At 52.2% G+C, this 15,880-nt stretch overlaps 1 protein-coding gene across 7 annotated transcripts in view; it reads left to right on the forward strand.

Annotated features, from left to right (window-relative positions):
• The window catches only part of GRB10 (growth factor receptor bound protein 10), a 211,862-nt gene that overhangs the window by 160,525 nt on the left and 35,457 nt on the right, over window positions 1-15,880 (forward strand). For 6 of the 7 annotated variants that reach the window (XM_036863950.1, XM_036863948.1, XM_036863947.1 and 3 more), the window contains 4 exons: window positions 3,994-4,150; window positions 12,124-12,239; window positions 13,266-13,334; window positions 14,936-15,073. In XM_036863950.1, coding sequence (XP_036719845.1) covers window positions 3,994-4,150; window positions 12,124-12,239; window positions 13,266-13,334; window positions 14,936-15,073 — 480 coding nt within the window. Of the gene's footprint in view, window positions 1-2,990; window positions 3,184-3,993; window positions 4,151-12,123; window positions 12,240-13,265; window positions 13,335-14,935; window positions 15,074-15,880 lie in introns of those variants that run through there. The other variant, XM_036863954.1, reaches the window with a different exon arrangement.

Here is a 15,880-nt window from a genome sequence, read left to right on the forward strand (position 1 = left end):
TTGCTGACCATCCTTCAGCTCTACCATCTCCCACCTCCTCTCCCTCCTCCAGTCGGTAACTCTTCTTGCCTGTTCACCCGATGCCAGCCCCTGGATGCCAGCTGTTGTCCTGTACCACTGTACTTTTCAAGGTGCTGTACTGTAAGATTAAAAATGTTTTCTTTATTTTTTGTGTGTTTTTTTATGTATTATTTGTGTGAAAAGTATTATAAACCTATCACAGTACAGTACTATACAGCCGACTGTGTTAGTTGGGTACCTAGGCTAATCTGTTGGACTTACGAACAAATTGGACTTACGAACGTGCTCTCGGAACGGAACTCTCGTATGTAGGGCACTCACCGTATCTATTCTTTTTCAGATTCTTTTCCCATATAGGTTATTCTTAATAAATTATTGTTTTATTTTAAAAAGCAATTAGCTACTTAATTTCCTTTGTGGTGCAGAAGCAGAAGTTGAAGATTCAGTGGTTGGTTTTTCCAGTTGAATTGTTCCCGCTGCCTCTTACCCGTCACGAGGTTTGCTTTCTCGGAACTGCAAACCTGAGTCGGTCGTGGCTGTCAGGATCCCGCCATCCCCACCCGCCGCTGCCGTGTCTCAGGCCTTCAGTGGGAACCTGCCTCGTCCCCAGGTCCTTGGCCCATCCCAGGGCACCCCGGGGGCAGGCACAGGTGGCTGGGAGCTTTTCAGGAGAGGCTCCCATTAGCCCAAGGCAGGCTGACCCTGTAAGGCTGGTGCTGCTGACAGATCCCCATTTTACAGGCGAAGAGGGTGAGGCACAGGGAGGCTGGGCCACTCAGCCCAGTTCCCACGGCTAGTTGGTGACGAGGCCGGATGGCAGCGGGTCTCATTCTAGAACATCTCCCCTGAAGCCCCACCTGGGCCAAGGGGGTCATGAGTGATGCTTCACCTTCCATCACTGGGGTGTCACAGAGCCAGGGAGGGGCTGGGCCAGGCTGGCACTGCGGATCTGCGCTCTGAGTTCTCCCGCATCCTGGCAGGCCCCAGGTCCATCCGTGTGTTCCCTGGAAGTTTTACCCCGGATACACATGTGCCCTTTGGTGTTGGTCTCCTGGCTGAACTCTGAGTCGGTGGAGCGGAGGCCTTGGCCAGCTCGCAGGGGAGACGCTTCTGCATCCCGCCCTCACGGGATGGTGGTCGAGCGTCCGACCTGCGAGCCTCAGCCTGCTGCTCCCTGGCGTCCTTCGGCCCAGGCCTGTCGCGCTGAAGGTTGAGATGGAAACCCCCGTTTGCTTCCAGAACGAGCCCCCGCACCGCCCAGGAGCTGACCGCAGGGGCAGTGGGCACGGTGCAGAATGCTCCTTCCGGAGCTGCCGGCTTTAGAGGCACGGTGGGGACAGCTTCCTTTGTGCGTGTGTGTTCGTTACAGATACTGTCACCTGGAGCTCCAGACGTGCTCCCAGTGTGAGATTTGCAGGGGTGTGTGGTGGCTTTCTTGTCCGTCTGTCTCGGGGCCTGTGTCACCTGTGGTCGGCAGGCCCTGGTGAGTTGGGGGAGGTAGCTGGACAGCGCTATCGGGAGCAGAGAGGGCAGCGCAGGATTTGAGGTCCTGTCCTGGAGCCTGTGTCCCTTTGTGTCTGTCCCTGCCACAGGCCTGCAGCCCAGACCCAGCTTCCCCTCCTGGCCGTCCCCCAGCCGGCTCTGGGGATCTGAAAGCCGGGGCCGTGGCCATATGACAAAGCACATCTTAGTTTCTAATACTCGGACTATATATAGACCTTTGGGGGCATGGCCTTGGAGCAACAGAGAAGTGAGGGAGAGAGTTTAAAGAAAAGTGCAGTAGGGCTGAAAAGAAGATTTAAAAGCTGGTGCTATGGATGATTTGGTCAGGAAAAGACTTGGAGAGAGAGACGGGAAACACACTTCAGCCTAATTTAAGTTTCCTAGGGAAAATAACGTTCATTGTAGTCACAGATAAGCTCACTTAGAAACTTAGGAAAGAAGGAAAATTAGGGTAGTTGATTTGGGTGGTTGTATGCACGCACTGCTGTAGCATACATTATATATGTATGTAATTATATGTAATTAGCATATATATAAGGAATTGTATGAATTCATTGCTTTTTTAAAATTTGTTTTTCTTTTATGTTAATGCATTTGTTCTTACAAAGTGTTTACCTATAGACCAGAGACATTTTCTCTGTTGAAATTAAATTTTATTTTTATATACTTAGTCATGACAGCTGTATTTGCATATTTAATTGGTTTTGGAGAAGTAGAGCTGTCATTGAGTGAAACATCAATTCCAGAAAAGACAGGGGGTGGATTTCTTTAAAGACAAGTGTGAGCTGTAAGCAGGTCCCTCAGTCCTGATCCAGCCCGGGTTGGGGGGCTGGCGGAGAGGTGGCAGGAACAGCGGGGGGCGGTGACCCTGCCCTGCTGAAGGGCTCTGTCCCCTGGGCTGGTCCTGCCTCCCCTCCGGCTGGGTGAGCCCTAAGTCAGCTGGGACGGTCCTTGTGGCAACGTGCCATCCCCGTGGGACTTCATCCCAGCAGCTCGCTGCTCTGCCAGGCTCTGCGCCGTGGAAATAAACGTTCAAAGTCTGCACTTGATCAAAAACACGAGAAAAAGGACGGAGACAGTGAGAGACGGACAGAGAGCTGCGGCCAGTTCTTTAAGACCAGCTGACACTCAGGCCACAGAAAGCTCCAGCTCCAAACTCGCAAGTGACAGCATGGGTTGCAGGGATCAAGGTTGCTGAGCGATTTGGCAGACAGGCCTGAGTTCAGAGAACACACGTGCTCAGGCTGAGTGTCCTGCCTGTTAGTTCACTGCCATGGGGAAGAATGAGCAGGGATTTTTCTGGAGTGTTGGTCTGAGCCTTGTGTTGTCGTCGTGCTGTCATCACCTCCACCTCGGGCGGGGGCACTGGAGTGGGAGTGGGGGGCGATTGCATCAGGCCTGGCCGGGGACCTGATTGGTCTGCCCCTCTTGGCTTGATTCACGAGCTAGAGGACCGAGCCCGAGGCAGCCTCACAGCCGCTTCCCTGCTGCCCAGAGACAGCGTGCCCGCCGGGGCTCCGTCCCCACCATCGATGCCCGGAGAGGGGTCCCTGCCTGCCAGGGACAGTGGGAAAAGGCTGGGACACACTCCCCTTCAAGGGACAGTCTCGATTTAAAATGCCATCTTGTTCCTCTGACTGCTTTTTCCATGCTGTTGAGGTAAGGTTTTTTGAAGCATCTCATGTTTCCCCTAAAGGCGGCACCCCTATCAGTCTTGCAGCTGGGGCAGGCTAGGTTTTTGATCCTCTGGATTTCTGCTTGGCCACCCCCCTGCCTGGGAGCTGTTCGCAGGTCATGGCTTTGAACAACGCTGGGAAAACTAAACTGGCTTGTAATTTCGCAGGGGGCGGGGCCAGAGGGTTTTGTGACTGCTCTTACTGTGCCCTTCTTTTTAGTATTTTCAATTTCAGCATATTCACATTACTTCTCATCTTCTCCCTACACCTCAATGAACACAAGGTGAGTGGCGGTGACAGGAGGAGGCATTGGGTGCTCTCTGCTGCACTGAGGACCCTAGAAACAGAGAACAGCTGGAGTCGCAGATAGTTAGGATTTCTGCGGGCCTTCTGTTGCTTTGTTTGTTCTCGCAATTGGTTCAGCTGTAGAATGTCCAATCCCAAGACCGCCAGCAGTATTTTAAAGGAATTCTGTCACTTCCCGAGACAGGTGGTAGAGAAGTAGCTCACACGCTCTGGTTTGACCATGTGTCCCCAAGGTGTCCTGGGCGTTGTAAGAGCCTGTGTTGTGATCCCATGTGCCCTGCGCATCCGCAGGGGGAGGCAGAAGGGAAGGGGAGTGTCGATGGGCGTGGCCTGCAGCCCCGCGGCCTCTGGTCACCCGCCGCCTGGAAAACAATTAGACATGTGTTGGAGCACTGCTGTCTATACGTTTCCTGTTTATGTTGTTTCAGTGTTTATTTCTGAAAACCCAAGGTTGTTCATCTGTAAGTGTCACCGCCTTGTGTTGCAGGATGTTAAAGTCTTTAGCGAAGACGGGACGAGCAAAGTGGTGGAGATTCTGGCTGACACGACAGCCAGGGACCTGTGCCAGTTGCTGGTTTACAGAAGTCACTGTGTGGACGACAACAGCTGGACACTGGTGGAGCACCACCCGCACCTGGGATTAGGTAGGGAGCAGCACCGGGTGGGGAGCAGCACCGGGTGGGGGGGGAGCAGCTCCAGGTGGGGGGGAGCAGCTCCAGGTGGTGGGGAGCAGCTCTGGGTGGGGAGCAGCACCGGGTGGGGGAGGAGCAGCACCGGGTGGGAGGGAGCAGCTCCAGGTGGGGAGCAGCTCCGGGTGGGGAGCAGCACCGGGTGGGGAGCAGCTCCGGGTGGGGAGCAGCACCGGGTGGGGAGCAGCACCAGTGGGGGGCAGCTCTGGGTGGGGAGCAGCACCGGGTGAGGGGGAGCAGCTCCAGGTGGGGGACAGCAGTGGGGTGCTCGGTGGGCCTTCAGGTGAAGACCTCTGCCGCCAGATGCCAGACTGTCACTGCAGTGTCCCCTGCCAGCCAGTGCAGCAGGCGGTCTGTGTGTTGTCCTCCACGCTCCTGCCTCTTCTCTTTTTCCTAAAATCTCACCTTCCTCCCTCCCAGGCCTCTCTCTCCTGGTGCTTCCAGAATCTCGCTCTTGCACAGTTTGAAGCAGTAACTCCCAAGAGCTCAGCCACAGTAGGAGAGAAGGGTCCCTGTGACTTGGCAGGAGGAGGCGCTGTGAGGGGCTCAGGGGCTCGCTGCACACCTGTGGTCTGGGTGTGCAGCCGGAGGCGCCCTGGGGAGATTCTGGCATCACTGCAGAGAGCAGCTCTCTACCTGACGGGGTCGGGGAGCCGTGGTGACAGCCTGCAGGAGGGCACGGGGAGACCCCCGGGAGTCGAGGGGTGCCATAAAGCAATGTCCCCTAAGCTTGAGTCTCACACAGTGTCTCTGAGTGATTCGAGAGAGCAAGAGATTATTTTGAAATAGGTACTATTTACAGAACTTATTGAGGTCTTTGGTTTGTTTGTCTGGCTTAGGTGGCTTATTTCAGGTAAAGAAGCTTTTCAGACTTTCATTTAAATTCATTTTGGATAACGTACGGTGCTTCCAAATCATAGGCACATATTTAAAACTAGAATTTTTTCTAAATCAACAGCTCTATTTTCTTCTGTGTCTTGAAGGAGAGAAAAACTACACAGCTTGCAAACTTCTTCCCACAGTTTAACATTTTTCTCATGACCTTTAAGAATGACAAAGAAATTGAAATTAAGCCTCTAGGTCTGGAATATTCTTTCACTAAATGGCATTTGGGCAACTCATATTGTACAGTCTAAGCTTACATGACACGAGGTACATTTGAGTTGGCGTTGCTGGAAGTCACGTGTTCTGGCTCCCCTGTGCTGTCAGACAGTGTGCGTTTTAAAGTAAACACTAAGAACTCCACCTGGTTTCTTTCCCGTCACTACGGATCTGCAGTGCACTTGTGTGTCATCAGATGCTTTGTCCTTTGTCCCCAGCAGCTTTCTCCTGACAGGTACATTCAGTGGTGCCACAGCACAGCGACCGGCTGGCAAGCTCCGGTTTGGGACATCCATGAATAGACCCGAGTGGTCTGATAGGGTTACCAAAAGCATCTGTTGGCACACAAGTAATTTGGAAATTAAACAGTAGTCGGAACCCTGCAGTTTTTATGTTCACACATGTATATACAGACATATATACACATGCATGCATACACGTCTACATATACCCATATACATGCATACACACACACACAGAGAATTACAGTAAGTCCCCTACATACAGACCTTCAAGTTTCGAACTTTCAAAGATGCAAACGTGTGTTCCATCAATGTCAGGCATGAGTGAAATTGCAGCTAGCCCTCCATCTCCTATTGCTGACGATCCTTCAGCTCTACCATCTCCCACCTCCTCTCCCTCCTCCAGTCAGTAACTCTTCTCACCTGTTAACACGATGCCAGCCCCTGGATGCCAGCTGTTGTACTGTACTACTGTACTTTTCAAGGTACTGTACTGTAAGATTAAAAATGTTTTCTTTATTTTTTGTGTTTGTTTGTTTTTATGTATTATTTGTGTGAAAAGTATTATAAACCTGTTACAGTACAGTACTATATAGCCGACTCAGTTGGGTACCTAGGCTAATTCTTTGGACTTACGAACAAACTGGACTTACGAACGCACTCTCAGAACGGAACTCGTTTGTATGTAGGGGACTTACTGTAATTTTAAAAATGCATCTGCATAGTTGGACCCAAATATAATGAATATTGTTGAAAGGCCATTCAAAAGTCTGACTGTGCTTTTAATTTGAAAAGAACTATGAAAAAACTTCTGCAGACATTATAATACATGAATATCACTGTACACACCTAGAGAACATATGGCATGGATGCAGATACACAGAACATTGTCACATAGGGACTACTTGAGAAATTGTGATTCCAGTGTTTCTTGTGGTAGCACTTGATTTCTACAACATCGTATAGTAGGTGATAAACTTGGGAAATGATCAATCACATGAAGAAAATTTATTCTGAGGGAGTAAACAACGAAATGCACATGCACACACTGTGTTCTTGGGGATGTGATATCCATATATTTCATTCTGTATTCTTCCTCTTATTCACAGATGGATTGACATAATCCCCTTTAGGGGACAATAGTTTATTATAAAACCAAGTAAAAAGGGAAAAAAAGGAAAAAAGCAGAGGAGCAAGTAAAATGATGAAAAAAATAAAAAAGAACATTTGGATCAAATTTTAGATCCTGTTTGACAAAAAGAGATCAGTGAGCTGAATTGCAGATGCATGAAATCCCCTTAGAAGATCCTTCCTCACTTTCTCCCGTCAGCTCCTTTCTCATGAGCAGCGAGTGGACACGTTGTCCTGATGCCTGGGTTCTGTAGAGGATTTTGCAGGTGTTAGTTCCACCAAGTTAGTCATGCCCTCCTGCAAGGGCAGGGCCCAGGGAAACCTCCCACTGTTCACAAAGAGCTTACTGCACCCCCGGCCCTGTGTCTTCCCTGCCTGTTCTTTTGTTTGTGATCCAAGCCTATTAGTTAATATTGTTTTTGATCCGTTAAGCTGTTATTTAGGTGAAAATCCTCTTCCTTCCATTATCCACCAGCATTTGATGGTCAGATGCCCAGTAGTGGGAAGAGGAAGGTCCAGTTCCCTGTTTCAAGCCTCCCGTGGGGCAGGGCTGTGGGAGTGCCTTTCACAGCTCCCCGTGGTGTTTCAGCATAAACCCCCTAGGGTGGGGTGTGCAGCGTTCTCTGTGATTGACAGTGTCCTGGGCGTGTTCCTGGGTCCCCTGGCACACGAGTCCGCCGCCCCCATTCTCAGGGCGGAGCCACCAGCCCTACCTCCGCAGTCACTGACTCTCCCTTTAGAAGGTCACTTTCTCATGGGGTGTATGTCGGGGATGCTTCTGGGACCTGCACATACACGAGGCTGGCGGCTCAGGCCGAAGGGAGACGATGCTTGCAGATTCCCAAGGCCGGTGGGTCCACCAATCCGCAGTAATGGAGGGGTTAGCAGGCCACTCTGACAGCACTGAGTTGATGTATAGCCTTAGAAATTCAGGATTTCCAAGCACAATTACTACGCCGATCTTTGCAGCTAAGATATCACATCCTTAACAGTATTAAACCTTTTCGCGCTCAGAAACGAGCGATGATTTAGGAGGCACGGGGCAGTTTCCAGGACAGCCATTCGAGACGGCTTCCACGAGCAGGAGACCACGTGCGTGTGTGAGGTCTGCAGCCCCCAAGGGTACCCGCGGGGCCAGAGCATCAGGCTCACGGAGGGGCGGGAACCGTGGCAGCTGCCGGCGTGGGCAGCACCTCTTGCTGGTGGGAGCCTCTCTGCCCTCTCTCTGAACTGGGCTTGTTGCCAGAGCCGGGTCCAAGGGCCCTTCCTGGTCCCCACTGTGGGCTCCTGCACCACTTGCTGGTTTGAAAGGTTGGGGCAGAGCCCTGAGTGCTCAGTGGTCTTAGGTGACCGTGTCCTGTGTTTCCTGATTTCCCGGGAACTCATACCTTCCCTGATCTCTCCAACCATTAGTGGCCCCAGAAGTCCAGGCTGGATGGGATGTTTCGGCTCCAGTATTGGGGGTAGAGCTCAGACGTGGAAACGCTGTCCCCAGCCAGTGCCACCCGACAGCCCCCGAGCCCAGCCAGCAGGGGCTGGGATGGGGCCGTTGCCTTGGGAAGCGTTGCCCTCCTGTCTGCCTGGAGCAGGTGAGCAGTCAGGCTCACTTCAGCCAAGGCACCTTAATAGGTAGAGGACGCAGGGATGTTACACAGCCGGCCTGCAGCTGTATCCGGTGCACAAACTGTATTTTAAAGGAATATCGAAAAACAGGAACTTTGGTTTAGCATCTTGGTGCCCCCCGTGAACGTGAAAATGGGCCCACCTGTAAACTCCATCCCCCTGGGAGTGCAGGGGCTCCCACAGGCGGGCCCTGAGTGACCACAGGTGTCAGAGTGGATCAGCGGGAGAGGCTGGGACTTAACGAAGCCCGGAGCACCGTCCGCCGAGGAGGGTCACAGCCAGGTCCTGTGCATCTCAAGGATTTGAGGGGTTCTGTTGTCATGTGAATCAGGACGAAACACCTCAGGAAGAAGCAGGGACCCTTCCTCGGGCGGTTCGCTGCTCTGGGTCTGTTCCTGGGCAGGTGAGAAGGGCGTGACGGCCGCCCTGTGGCGTGACCGGCGCATCCAGATGCTGACATCTGCACAGACGGGCCGGGGAGAAGCAGCCGCCTTGCCTTCAGCACTGGGGCTCAGGGCGGCCTTTGCAGGTTGATCCTCGTCCATCTCTGTCTCTGTGTCTGTTACCTCTGAAAGGCACCAAATGACACCCTTTCCCCACTAAAATACACAACTAGCAGGAAGGCTGCTTATGGGGCAGATCCAGACGTCAGGATGTTTGCTGTGGGCGTGATACGCTCCTCACAGCTCCTGACAGCCCGGGAAGCCCTGGGCAGCTGTTCAGCGCTCCCGTCTCTGGGACGTGGGCTGCGCCGGGTGGTGAGGGGCTGCAGGGGGCAGTGAGGTGGGATGGTGACGCCTCCCGGTGCCCTCGGCGGGGCGCTGGGTCTGCCAGCCCCACCCCACCCCTCAGGACCGCCCAGGTTTCTGCTGAGGACTCCTGTGTCTGCTGCATGGCCCCAGAAGTGAGATACGCTGCTTCTTTAAATTGAAGTGTCGTTGATTTACAGTACTGTGTTCATTTCTGCTGTACAGCAAAGCGACTCAGTTATACACATACATACATCATTTTTTATATTCTTTTCCATTAGGGTTTATCATAGGCTACTGAATAGAGTTCCCTGTGCTCTACGGTAGGACCTTGTTGTTTATCCATCCTATATATAGTAGTTTGCACCTGCTAATCCCAAACTCCCAATCCTTCCCTCTCTCTCCCCCACTCCCCCTTTGGCACCACAAGTCTGATCTCTGTGTCTGAGTCTGTTTCTGTTTCATAGATAGGTTCATTTGTGCCATATTTTAGATTCCACATATAAGCAATATTATATGGTATTTGTTTTTCTCTTTCTGACTTCACTCAGTATGATAATCTCTGGTTGCATCCATGTTGCTGAAAATGGCATTATTTCATTCTTTTTTATGGCTGAGTAGTATTCCATTGTATATATATTTGTGTACCACATCTTCTTTATCCATTCCTCTGTTGATGGGCATTTAAGTTGCTTCCATGCCTTGGCTATTGTGAATAGTGCTGCTATGAACATAGGGGTGCATGTATCTTTTTGAATTAGAGTTTTGTACAGGTATATGCCCAGGAGTGGGATGGCCATCACTGAAAAGTCTACAAAATACGCTTTCTTTTTTGAGTTGTCCGAGTTTTAAATATCTTTCATGTGGAGTACGGTGGCGGCATGGATGCCGGCCTTAGTTCCGGAAATCAGAAAACTACAAATACGCTTTGAGGAACGTCTTCCTCTTCCATTTGTACAAAAAGTCCTTTTGGATGAAAAGTCACACGGCAGTTTTACTTAAGGCCATTGTGATCATAGGACATTTGTAGCTGGTGATGTGGTCGTTGAATACTATTGCCTGAGGTCATCTGAAAATACGTGTCTTTAGAATCACAGAGAAAATCAGAACTGGACAAAAAGAGCTTTGAACTGAGGTTGTCCCGCTGGCCTTTCAAAAGCTGTGAGCACAGGTGCCGGGCCTTCAGCGGGAGGCCAGGCCGACAGCTCTGGCATCTCTGAGGAGCTCGGTCCTGATCCCACCGCTGGCCGCAGAGGGTGCAGCGGCCTTGGTTCCCACCTGTAGGTCTCCCAGGCCTCGTGGGGCCAGCGGAGTGGCCTGGGGCAGAGAAGCACCTCCTGTCGGCACCGCGGACCGCCCATTCACGCTGCTGTGTGCGGCTCTACCAGGGTAGCTGGGCCTGGGAGGAGAGGAACCTGCCTGGGATGCAGCACCCGGGGGCCCCGTCGAGCCGGTGGCTCCCGCTGGGAGGGGCCTGTGCTCCTGAAGCTCGGCATCTGCCTTGTCCTCACTTAGGTGCCCCCCGCTCTTTTCTGTCTCCGTATTTTACCTGGTAAAGAATTTTAATTCTGTAAACCAACCATCAGCAGGTTATTGGGTCATAGTTGGTTTTTTCCCCATAACTACAGAAATGTTTTCTCTGGATAAAAATCTCAAGGAAAGTCATGGGTTTGTTTTAAATGAATGGCATTGTGCTAACCCCTATCTTGGCAGCAGACCTAGCCATTGTAACCGTGCTCAGGCTGCCCCTGGTTCTTCTCCTCTGTCCTGGGTGGGGGGGGGGGGGTCATCAGGCAGGGAGTGCGGTTCCTGAATTGCTTGCCAGGTCCCCCTCATCCGCGGCCCAGTGGGCCTGTCTGCAGGTCGCTGGTGGTGCCAGGTCTGGCGCTTCCTGAGGCGCCTGAGCTTTCTGTTCAGCGTGGGGAGGAAATTCAGACTTTAACTATGTCGCTACCGAGGACAACCTGTCCTCGTGTGCTCTGTGTGCCAGCGGGGCCCGGCTCAGACCAGTGCCCTGGTGGCCGTGTCCTTCGTGGACAGGAATTCTCCCACGTTCTGAGATGGCTTTGACTCAGGAACGCTTTCACCCTACACCTCATCCTTCCTGGAAGACAAGGCTCTCTGGGGATTCTGCGCTGGCTGTGTGAAAGGAAGTGGGAGCTGGGAAGGGCCGACGGAGCCGCTTGCGTCAATCTCGTGGCATCTCGTCCTCCGCCGTTTGGGCCTCAGTTCACACGCCGAAGCTGCCCTGGGCTCGTTTGCTCCTGTCGTTTGTCCCGTTATTGAGCGTGGTTGGTTCCCTGCCGCCCGGTCGGCAGGCTGTGCAGAGACACGTGAGGGCGTCCGGCCACGTGCCTCTCATGCTCCGCGTGGAACCAGGGTGCTCAGACGGTGAGGGGAACGCCGCCCCAGGGTGGTGCCGCTGCTGAGTCAGGCACCGAGTGTGTGTGCTCGTGCACGCTCCCCCGCGTGCTGTGCGATGTGTGTGTACTTCCCAGTGGCACAGGCCCGCCGTGAGAGCAGCTCCGGGGTGTGCGTGATTAGCGTGGGCTCCAGCGTACAGCCGGGCGTGGGGACGGGCTGCCTGCTTGTAGCCGGTTCCCGCCCGTGTTACGCCCTAACACCCTCTCAGGCAGCTGAGTTTCACGAAATCAGAGCCGTCCTGCTTCTGCCCCCCAACCTCTACCCACCCGCCCGTGTGTCCTCCTTGCTCAGAGCCTTCCCACGGTTCTGTGTCTTGGGACATTTTCCCGGTCATTAGAGCCCCTGTTCTTTACAAGAGTCGACATTTCTTAACGTAAAGGCAGAATCATCTGCGCAGAGCCTTTTGTTGATGCCAAACTGAGAAGAAGTATGTGAAAGTGAGGACTGACCTGAGTTCCTCATACTCTGTGTCCCAAGACCTCCTATGCGTTTGAGATAACACGTTAAAGAGAGGTTTCGATTTACTTTTGGTTCTTGACCTCGTCTCTGCTCACGATGTTTGAAGAGGAACAGAAAAGTCAAGCAGATTTTGTCATTGGTTGTGAGGCTGCCTTGAAGGTTCTGCCTGCTTATCTCACACAATACTTTTCCTCTGCAGAAAGGTGCTTGGAAGACCATGAACTGGTGGTCCAGGTGGAGAGCACCATGGCAAGTGAAAGTAAATTTTTATTCAGGAAGAATTATGCAAAATACGAGTTTTTCAAAAATCCCACGGTGAGTCTTGTCTCTTTGAGTCTGGGGTTTGGAACTCTTGAAATCTTGCAGTTTATCCTTGAGTTTCATAGTAGCGGGTCACAAAATAACTGAGATGTAGTGGGTGGCAGTTGGGTTTGAGAATCTGAGTTGCTAGTTAACTAAGCAGTCCTGGCTTGAAACTCTCTCTCTGATACTTAACTAAATGCCTCTGTTCTGGCAGGAGGTAACCATCACCTTCGCCCAATAGTTAGAGTGGGAGAGGGGCTTAGTCTCTAAATGGAGAGAGAGAGGTGGGGTGGGGCTTCTTCAGTTATTTTGAAAGTTCTTAGTTCAGTTGGAGTAACTTAGTCAGCAAAATAAAAACTCATTATTCTCTGCAAATAGCAAGTATTACTTTGGGATTATTGGGGGAAGAATCAGTAGAGAAGTCAAAATCCAGGTGGGTTGAGCTACTCTCCTTGATTTTTCTTTTCTTTTCTATATTTTGCGGGGTTGGGCCCTTGCCTTGTGGGATGTCAGGATGGGGAGCCTCGTACCTGCTGTGGTATGAGCGCCAATCCTAATTCTAAGGCACAGCAGCAGCAACTGGGGGGGAAGTCCCAGCATCAACTTCTGGTTCCGATAGTTTAGCTGCTTTTTTATTGAAAGGAAGAAATTTGGTAACTACTTTTGGGTAACGCACCAGAAAAGGCCTCTTCACATCTCCGTGTGCATCTCCTAGTTTCAGGGGTTCTTTATCTCGTGCCACGCATCTGTGTCCCTGAGTTAGGACACGCGGCAGCCCTCTGCCTTGGTGCGCTGCCAGACGTGGGTCATAGTGGCCGTCACAGACACTCCAAACTCGGGGCAGCGTCGAAGGGAAAATGTAGCCTTTTGAAGTCAGTGTTTCCATGGTGTGATACAGGAACAAAAAGGACTGTCATCTTAAATACAAATTGTACCTAATTTTACCTGGAGGAAAGTTTTCAGTACTGGCATACCTGGAAGTATGCTTTTCCCCGCTCTTAAGCTAACCTCTGACATCTTTGTTTTTCCATGGCCTAGAACTTCTTCCCAGAACAGATGGTTACCTGGTGCCAGCAGTCGAATGGCAGTCAGACCCAGCTTTTGCAGGTACTGGGCAAAGAAGAGGCTTCTGCTGCAGTCTCTGCGTAGAAGCTCTCAGGCTGTCCTGGGGGCCTGGTAGAAACTTGGAGCAGTTGCGTTCGCACTCATGTACGAGCCTTGGCTCCTCGTGGAATTTAGAGTAACCAGCAATAAGTGTTTACCTGGGAGAGCTGCATGTAGCCAGGCTCCTTCAAAGCAAAACAAGCGCCTAGAAACAGGATACACTGACTTAGAGGCCATCGGAGCGGGAGGGCGGGGTGGAGGAGCCGCAGGTCCTGGGTTCTCTGCAAACCGCGCCCTCTGTCTCCGAGCACAGCTCCCTGGAAATCTCTGCGAAAATACTGGGTCCACCTGGTAGTAAAAAATGATTGGGTTGCCATAAAAATCTTGTAAAAGGAACTTCTTATACTCTAAAAACAAGCACACCTGTCTTCACTGTCTCCTTGCTTCCTGAAGTCTGTTCCGAGTACACCTGGGCTGCCCCTCCCCTCCCCGCAGCGGAGGGGGCCATCAGGTGCCTCTCCACGCTTACTGCTGCCTCATACTCTCCCGGGAAGTCGGGATATTCCTCTGCACCCCTAAAGACGTGTCTCTTAACAGCACGTTAAGTAGTAAGGGAATAAACCATTCACTAAGGCAACCAGCACTCTCCAGGTGGCACTGAATATAGGAGAAAGTACTAGAACGTAGTTCCTACAGAATTCTGCCCTAAGCCCTCCTTTTCCTGCTTTGTTTCTGCCTCTGGAAGCTGAAAGCCTCTGTGCTGTGTCCCGGGCCCTCCAACCAGAGCATCTGTGTGCCCTGGGTGAGAGTTGTCACACTAAGTTATCGTGGCCCGTGCGCAAGGAGGGTAAAGTGGCTTCCTGCTGTTTTAGTTGCCTGATCCGAGACGGCTTGGTGCTTGGTGAGCGTGCACGGTGATGTCTTGAGGTGCCAGAAGCACTGCCCGGGGGCACCAGGACCTGCCCAGTTGGCCCTTACCGTCTGCAGGAGGAGCTGTGTCCCTCTCAGTCAGTGTAGGGGACCCACCAGGGTCGCCCCAGAGCTGGTTCCTGACCTCTCTTCCCTGAAGAAGGAGGTGCGGCTGGTGGGAGGACTTAGCGGGAGAGCGGCTGTCACCAGGGTGTTCGTTCCAGGAGTTGGACGGACACTGGATACGCGGCTTTCGCTGGAGGGCACGCGGCCCAAGCGCCGGCCAGATGCTCGCTCCCAGCCCGCCTGCCTCTAATCAGTGCTCCTGGCCCTTCTGTGGCCCCAGCTCTGAACACCAGACTGGGATTTTAATGGGAAACCAGAATAAAAGGCAGGATGCTTATACACACTGTCCGTTAGGAGATTTATGACTTTGTGGTTTTTGTCAGAGTTAGGAAAGTCCATCTGCTTGTGTGTGTTTAAACACTTAATTATGTTTTAGGCAACCCCGATTTAGATGGGAATTTTAAGACTTTTGAAAGGAAAAAATATCACTTGAAAACACTCAGTTTAACCCAAAAAGAGTATTTCAGTAATTCGCAAAATGTTCCAGTGCCAGCGACGCTGCTTTCATGTGTCTGCTGTCATACTTTCACGTCAGCATCGTCTGACTTGTAAAACTTGCTCTTCCACAGAACTTTTTAAACTCCAGTAGTTGTCCTGAGATTCAAGGGTTTTTGCATGTGAAGGAGCTGGGAAGGAAGTCGTGGAAGAAGCTGTACGTGTGTTTGCGGCGATCCGGCCTCTATTGCTCCACAAAGGGAGCTTCAAAGGTGAGTTTTAAAGCTGTGACCGCCGGTCACACCAGGCTGGGAGGGTTCCGAGTAAACGTGGGCTTCATTTTAAAATGCACCCTGGGCTCCTCCCAGCTCGTGACTGATTAAGCTGATTGTGTAGCAGCTAAACTCAGAGTTCCTGGTGCACAGCCCTACCTGGGAAACCAGGTGGTGACACAGACCTAGGGATCCCAGGGCTGTGTCACTCCCCCACCCCCAAGCTGGCCAGCCCGGGCCCCTTCTGTGGGCTGGGAGCAGAGCCTCCTGCCTGCCTGAGTCCCTTGAAAGATGCTAACTTAGTTTCTATAATTTGGAAGTTGGCATCCAAGCTAGCCGCAGGATATTTGATAGATTATTGCCACCCTAATGGCAATCTAATACATGTTATTGTAGGTATTTCGTGGAATAAATTGCGGTTTTGTGTGTATCCCCAGTGGGAAGAGGAGGTGAGGGATGGAAGACGGCTGCCCGACTCCGAGGACAGTCGGGGTGTTGCGGGCTGGCCTTGCCAGGGTCTCCTTTGGTGTCTCTGCACCTCTGACCTACTCTTTCCTGTAACGTCCGAGGACGCCTGCCGTGGGAACGTACCCAGCTGACCTTGGCCTTGCTTTTACACCCGAGAGCTGCGGTCTCTTCTGTTCTCGCAGGAAAGAGGAGGGAGGAGCTGGGGACCACAGGGGAAAGTGCTGGCCCAGCATCAGGCCACAGCCCTGCTGCTCTGGGAAGTCAGGAGGGAAGCGGGGTGGCCTTCGGAGAGGGGGCGTGGCCTCTGGGGAGAAGGGGCGTGGTCACCGGGGAGGGGCA

The sequence above is a fragment of the Balaenoptera musculus genome, chromosome 9 (genome assembly GCF_009873245.2).
Source record: "Balaenoptera musculus isolate JJ_BM4_2016_0621 chromosome 9, mBalMus1.pri.v3, whole genome shotgun sequence".
Classification (NCBI taxonomy): Eukaryota; Metazoa; Chordata; class Mammalia; order Artiodactyla; family Balaenopteridae; genus Balaenoptera; species Balaenoptera musculus.